At 38.8% G+C, this 7,484-nt stretch overlaps 1 protein-coding gene across 3 annotated transcripts in view; it reads right to left on the bottom strand.

The window, feature by feature from the left end:
* Positions 1–6,019, bottom strand: part of LOC135112344 (cell adhesion molecule Dscam2-like) — a 145,323-nt gene extending 139,304 nt beyond the window's left edge. For 2 of the 3 annotated variants that reach the window (XR_010274280.1, XR_010274278.1), the window contains exon 1: positions 5,772–6,018. Coding sequence is in view for 1 of the 3 variants with exons in the window: in XM_064026702.1 (XP_063882772.1) it covers positions 5,772–5,824 (53 nt within the window). In the remaining 2 variants the exon portion in view is untranslated. Of the gene's footprint in view, positions 1–5,771 lie in introns of all 3 variants that reach the window. The other variant, XM_064026702.1, reaches the window with a different exon arrangement.
* Between the last annotated feature and the right edge of the window lie 1,465 nt (positions 6,020–7,484).

The raw sequence follows: 7,484 nt of genomic DNA, 5'->3' as shown, positions 1-7,484 counted from the left end.
ACGAGCCACGCCAAGGAAAGACAGACAGACGGGAACGAAAAAGAGACAAAAAAAAAAGGCAAGACACCGCGCTCACACACACACACACACACACACACACACACACACACACGGTGATAAGTGGATGCGGATCAGTATGACATGTTTAAAGTAGAAAGTGTTTTGTACTCCCATGGATAAAACTGTTACTACGAAAGGCCACTTATAAATCCATTACTCATTGCTACTTCTACTACTACTACTACTATTACTACTACTACTACTACTACTACCTCCAGGACAGGCAGTATAATTTAATCTGCTACCTCTCCCGTTCCATTCAGGTAATTATTCATTTAGTCTTATTACCATTATCATAATTGTAGTAGTAGTATTAGTAATTGTTGTTGTTGTTGTTGTTGTTTTTTGCTGTTCTTTTTCCCTCTTCGTTTCCTTCTTTTTTTTATTTCTTCTTCTTCTTCTTCTTCTTCTTCTTCTTCTTCTTCTTCATCCCCTTATTTACACTTATCTATTCATTTTCCTTCCCCTTGTTGTTGTTAGTACAGAAGCTTGTAAGGAGTAGTCGCAGTGGTATTGGTGGTTGTATTATTGGTTGAAGAAGTAGTAGCAGTAGTAGCAGTAGTAGTAGTAGTAGTGGTGGTGGTGGTGGTGGTGGTGGTGGTGGTAGCAGCCACTTAATCCCCACGTTCCATCATTCCTATCCCCGCTGCTAATCATTGGGGACAAATCACCACACTGCAGGATTGGCGCGGCGATTAAGTGCGACTCAACATGACTGACTTACTACTCTGGGTACGCGTGCTGTTGCTCTTTTGTTTTGGTCCTCTCACGCCTCGTACTCTACAGCCCACGCAACTGTCTATGCTATTATTTATTTGACTTATTTTATCCTCCCCAACAAGGATCATTCTTTTATTCTTTTATTGTTTTATCGTTTTTTTTTCTTTCATTTCTTCCCGTGTACTCTTAACCCATGCAGCTGCCAGTGGTATTATCTCTCTCACTCTTTTTAATCCTCTGAACAAGGATCGATCTTTTATTTATTTATTTTTTTTTTTTTTATTATTTTCTTTTCTTTTTTTCATTTTTTTTTTTTTTATCATTTTCTCTTTTACTTCTTGTCTCGTACTCTCAATCCCACGTAATTGTCTGTGTGTTATCATTTCTTTCCCTCATTTTACTCTCTGCCAAACAAATATCAGTCTATTTTTATTGTTTTATCATTTTCTCTTTCTTTCATCTCCTTTTCCAAACATGTGTCATCGTATCTTTCATTTATTTCTTTTCATTCGTCGTCTCTACCACGCTGTCTACTTCCGTTTACTTATTTTTATTCATTTTTCGTAACAAAAAAGCTTACATTTATCTTTCTTGTATTCATTTTTATTCATTTTGTGTCAGTTTTCCCATTTTTTTGTTCGGTTTTTTTATTCCTTTCTCTAATTCATTTATATTGCTTTTTTCCATCACGATTTCTACTTTATTATTTTTTTCTTCTGAGCAAGTATCAATGTATTTTTCACTTTTGCTCTATTCTACTTTTATTCATCGTTTCCTCCACGCTTTCTACTCCCATTAATTTACTCTCTCATACAAAGATAAATATAATACTACTTTTCCTTATTCTTGTTTTCACCCATCGGCTCCAACACGCCAGACACGCAAGAGGAAATTGAAAGAATAAATAGAAAAAAAAAAAAACAGAAATGCCAGAAGAAGCGGCTCCCTTTAAAGGCTCGTGTTTTAAATGAAGTTAGTGTTTCTCGTGGGATTATTTTTTCCTCGTCGCCCTTCGCTCCCCAGAAACACGCGTGTCTTCCAGGGCTAAGGGTCTCTGGCCTCCACAGTTTCAGAGTTAATCTTTATTTTGAGGATTTTTTTTGGGTGTGTTTTGTGGTAAGATGGCGTTTTAGAAGCTATATGTCTTCTTTACTTATCTATTTAATTTTTTTTTTTATTTCTATCTTGTTTTTATCTTTTCCGTTGCATATGTGTGATAATAGTGGTGGTGGTGAGTGTAGTAGTAGTAGTAGTAGTAGTAACAGTAACAGTATCGCCAGTAACAACAACAACAACAACAACAACAACAACAAGAGGGGAGTTTAACTTGGGTCATCCTCCTGCTGTGTTTGTGTCCGCGTGTTGCGTCATTGACATTAACAAACTTCCGGTGAACCATTTATCGATGAAAAATGCCTTCATTCATGCATATGCAAAACAGTCCCCGCTACATTTTCCGCCTCTCACAGAAAACGAAGTGCAACAGAAAACGAGATGCAACGGAAAGAAAAACGGGAACACGCTTCACTTTGCAGTCTTGTGTGTACCGTGTAGCGTTAGATTCTTTTAGACATACGATTTCAGCCTAAGCCTACTTCTTTTGCACATGAAAGAGGAGGCTTATGAGGGTAAATGTCTTTATGTAAAATGGAGGGGAAGCGCGCCCATGTCCACGCACGAGAATAAAGCTTTAGGCCTGAGCAGCGGCTGGTAACCTTTTCCTACCTTCCTATCTTCTCCTCCCGCTCCTCTCCACAAGCCATGATTTGATCTTCATAGCCCATCCACGCCTATTACTTTTCCTTCTTATCTTTTTATATCAGCACAACAGATACGACTCCCGGGAAAAGTCTGGAGGGAAAATTTGTGTTTTTTTATGGGAAAATAGGGAAATATTCAATAATGTCCTTTTCTTTTCTCTCTAAGAAGGGCTTTTTTTTCTTTAGGAGGAAGATTGATGTACCACTATTGCCTATCAAGGATTTTTTGTTTGTGTATTTGTTTGTTTTTACTTTTTCCTGGGGGGAGGAATGTTTGTTTTGGATCAAGAGATAGCTTCGTTTTCTTTTCTTTTTTTTTTTTTTTTTTTGTCCAGGAGAAATGTTGGTTTTGTGTCATTTGAGGTGAATTTCTTTCTTCTCTCGTCTGATAAACACTTCCTTGGATCAGTAAAGACAAAGATTTCATTCTCTCTCACGTCTGAAAAACAATTACTGGCTTTGGATAAAAAGAGAAAATCCTTTCTTTTATCTGGTCTTAGGAAAACCAATACTAGTTTTGAATTAAGACTTTTCTATCGTTTTAAAGAAAATATGTTTGTTTTCCATCACCAAAGACATTTTTTTTTACTTTCCCGTCTGAAAAAATATGCCAGCTTTGAACTGGTAGACAATTTTTTTGTTCTTTCATCTGAGGGGAAAATGATTCCTGGTTTTTACATCAGCAGACAAGTTTGCTTTTTCTTTCGTTTAGAGAAGCAACTAATGGCTTTGGGTCAGTAAAAACAAATTTTCTTTCCTATGGTTTAAGAAAATTCCTGTTATTCGATCGGTAAAGCTCTTCCTTTTTCCTCTAGTCTTGAAAAACAAGTAACTAATAAAGCCAAAATTTCCTTTTTTTTCTGTCACATGGGCAAATATACAAATCTTGGATCAGTAATGAAAAAAAAAAAAAACACTGAATTCTCTTGCTTGGGAAAACAATGCATGGATCTGGATAGTAAACACATTCTTTTCTCTCTCACTTAAAAGAAAATCGTTGGTTTAGCATTGGTAAAGACGACTCTTTTTTTCTCTTTAATGGGAAAGCAATTAATGGCCACGGATCGGTAAAGTTTTCTTCCTAGTATACGAAGCGTTGCTCTGAATCGACAGAGAAAACTTATTACGACTTTAGATAATTAAAACCAAGTATTCCTTCCACTCTTCTTCAGTTTTCCTTTTCTTTTCATGTTAGTTCTCAAATGAACGGCAAAAGCACACACACACACACACACACACACACACACACACAAAAAAAAAAAAAAGCAGCAGATCTGTTCTGTGAAAAATGCTGTTCCCTCGCCTCCTCCACCCTAAGACGCCTCAGCCTCGCACAGGGAACTATTGGGGTAAAGAAAACGTCAATTTGAGTCAATCTGAGTTTGAGTCAATTTGTGTCCGACGGAAGGGAAGTCGAGGGAGCAGCGAGGGGCGGCGGGAAAGACTTACGGGGAAGACTGGACCGCTGGGTGCCGCCTGAATGAAATTAGGGCAGCGTCACGTGACTGAGAGAGAATGGGAAAGGAAAGGAAGGATAAAAAAAAACTTGTGGTCCTGGTGGTGTGAAAGAATACAATTGAAGACTAGGAGTAAGGAAGAATGGATACAAAAGATACAAGACTAAATTAGAGGAAACATAACGTGGAAATGATGGGAAAGGAGAGGAAAACAAAAAAAGAAATGTAAAATTGTGGGGTGGGGGGGTGTGAATGAAAATAAGACTAAATAAAGAGTAAGAGTAAAAAGAAAGAAGAAAGATAGAGGTTAGACTGAAATAGAGAAAACATCACGTGTCTGAAAGTGAAAAAGAACAGGCAAAAAGGAAAAGAAAGGAAAAGAATGAAAATTGTGAGGTTTGCGATGTGGAAGAAAATAATAGTGAAAAACAAGGACTAAAAAAGAATAAGAAAGAAAGATGATGGTTAAATAAAGAGGAGCAAATGAGAAAAGAAAGAAAAAATAGAAGAAAAGAAAGATTAGATGATGGTTAGACAGAAAGACTTAGAACAGAAAGAAAGAAAAGGAAAAAAAGAAAAAAAATAATGTCACAAAGAGTATGGGAGAATAAAGAAGAAAAGATGGCATAACCGAAGGGGAGAGAAAAGAAAAAAGAAAAAAAATGTACGTTTGATGGTGTGAAGGAAAAGAGTAAATGAAGAGAAAGCAAGAATAAACAAAGAGGACACTTGGTGGGTGAGGGGAACTATGAAAAAAAAGTGAAGAAAGAAAAAAAAAAAGGAGAGTATTATGAGTAAATAGCAAACAGACGGACAACATGCTGGCTGAAGGAAGATAGAGGAACATCATGTGACTGAATTGTGGAGGGGGAACTAAAAAATAAATAAATAAAAAAGGAAGAAAGAAACAGGTATGTAATTCAATTTTGTAAAGAACACATGAATACAAACAAGCAAACAAAGAGAAAACGGACTTAAATTGAGGAATAGACGGAGACTTGAAAATTATATAGAAAAATATGAATTAAATGAATAAAAGAAAAATGTATGTGTCATTGAGAGGTTAAAAAAAAAAAAAGAATAAAGAAGAAGAAAAAAAAAAAGTAGATACAGAGTGCGCAAAGTTACAGGGGATATTTCACAGCTGAAGGGGAATACAGGAATTAGTAGGAATCACTGAGGAGGAGGAGGAAGGACGGGATGAAAGGAAAGGATTAGGAAAGACATAGATAAAAGAAAAATAATAACAATAGTAGTAGTAGTAGTAGTAGTAGTAGTAGTAGTAGTAGTAGTAGTAGTAGTAGTGAAAATAGGAAATAATAATGAAAATACCAAAATGATAATGAAAAATACCAAGCAATAATGAAAAAAACACCAAAATAATGATAAAAAAAAATGCCGAAAAATAATGAGAAAAAAATGCCGCGTGATAATAAAAATACCAAATAAAAAACAAACAGCAAACAACAACAAAAATATAAATACAAAAAAATACAAAGTGATAACCTTAAAACACCGAATAATAATAATAAGAAGAAGAAATACGAAACAATAATAATCAATACCAAATGATAAAAAAAAATACACAAAATAACAAATAACAAAAAAATACCGAATAATAGTAATAATAATAATAAAAAAACAAATAAAAAATACTAAAAAAAAAAAAACGAAATAATAATGAAAATATAAAAAAAATAAACAATAAACAACAACAACAAGAAAACCACCACAATAATGACAATCACACAGCGCAATGCAGGAGGCGCCTCACCTCTCAGGGGAGAACGGCCGCAGCACCAGGGAGCCGTTGTTGAGCACGTCCATGTAGGGGGAGTGGGGGGCCAGGGCGTGTCCCTCCCGCGTGGTCCAGGTCACGGCGGGGGGCGGCGACCCCTCCGCCAGGCAAGCCAATACTACGCCCGTCCCGGAGGCGAACACGACTCGAGCGGGGGGCGTGACGGTCAGGCGCGGCCCTCCCCCCCCACCACGCACTGCTGGGGGAGAAAGAGAGAGAGTGGGGTGTTAGTGGTGGCTGTGGTGGTCTAGAAAGAGGGGATGAGGAGGAGGAGGGGGTGTTAGTAGTGGTGTGTGGTGGTCTAAAGAGGGGGGAAGAGGGGCTTGTGGTGGTCTAGAGTGGGGGAGGGGGGGGTGTGGTGGTCTGTGGTGGTCTAGAGAGGGGGCTGGGGGCGTTAGTGGTAGTCTAGAGAGAGGGGAGAAGGGGGGTGTGTGGTGGTTTCTGGTGGTCAAGAGAAGGGGGAGGGAGTGTAGTAGTCTGTGGTGGTCTAGAGAAGGGGCTTGGGGCGTTAGTGATAGTCTAGAGAGAGAGGGGAGAAGGGGGTGTGTGGTGGCTTCTGGTGGTCAAGATTGAGGGAGACAGGGAGAGTGCTGGTGGTGGTCTGTGGTCTGTATTGCTTTTATGTAAGAGACGACAAAGATTAAGAAAAAAAAGGTCTACTTTGTTACCATTCCCTAAAGAGAACAGTTATCATCCCAGCTGTAAAATAAGTGTCTTCAAACCTCCCTCTTGAAAGAAAACAGTTCATAGGTAGGGGGAAATACAGAAGCAGGCAGGGAGTTCCAGCGTTTACCAGTGAAGGGGATGAACGATTGAGGTGAACAGAATAGGGATGAAAGAAAGTAGAAAGTCTTGTGATGTGAGGCCACGGGAGGAGGGGAGACATGCAGTTACGAGTAGGAAGATCAGAAGCACAGTTAGCGTGAAAATAGCGGTAGAAGATAGCAAGAGATGCAATCCTGTGGCGATGAGAGAGAGGCTGAGGAGAGGTAGGGCCTGTGGTGTGTAGTCTATCCCTCGTGGTCTCATTTCTCTCAATTATCTCTCCCTACCTTCCCTCGACCCTCCGCTGTGACTCATCAGCTTAAAAGAATTGTCTGGGTCACAGTGCAATTTCTAAAGACACAAAGATGGTTAATTAAATAGAGCCTTTCAATTCTGTCCAGTGAAATTATCCACGATTATTGCAGTGAAATAAATAGTCATTTTGTCATTAGGGATTAAATTTCAACTTTTCTTTCATTTATTAACTCTCAATACCGTCTTTCTGTCATTCTTCTTCCTTCCTTCTTTCTCTTAACCATTTAAATTATCTTCCTTTATTACTTCCCTCTCTTTTCTCTATCCCTTTTATCTCTCCTATTCATCTACTTCCCTCCCTTTACCTCTAAATAATATTCTTGTCCTCCTCCTCCTCCTCCTCCTCCTCCTCCTCCTCTCCAGTCTTCCCTTTCCTCCCCTTAATATCTCTTAATCTCCCAATGGTCTCCCCTTTCCGCCAGTAATCTCCAGTGCCTTGTTTTTTCTCCCTCTCATGGCCGCCACTCCATTGCTGCCCAGGGTGATGGTGGTGGTGGTTGTGCTGTCACGCTGGCCAAGGTTTTAGGGAGTGTATTGTTTGGTGGTGGTGGTGGTGATGGTGGTGGTGGCGTGTGTGTGTGTGTATGTGTGTGATGTGTTTTGGGTGTA

The sequence above is a fragment of the Scylla paramamosain genome, chromosome 23, assembly GCF_035594125.1.
Source record: "Scylla paramamosain isolate STU-SP2022 chromosome 23, ASM3559412v1, whole genome shotgun sequence".
Lineage (NCBI taxonomy): Eukaryota > Metazoa > Arthropoda > Malacostraca > Decapoda > Portunidae > Scylla > Scylla paramamosain.
The sequence above is the reverse complement of the archived record's forward strand: the minus strand, read 5'-3'. Positions and strand labels throughout refer to the sequence as shown.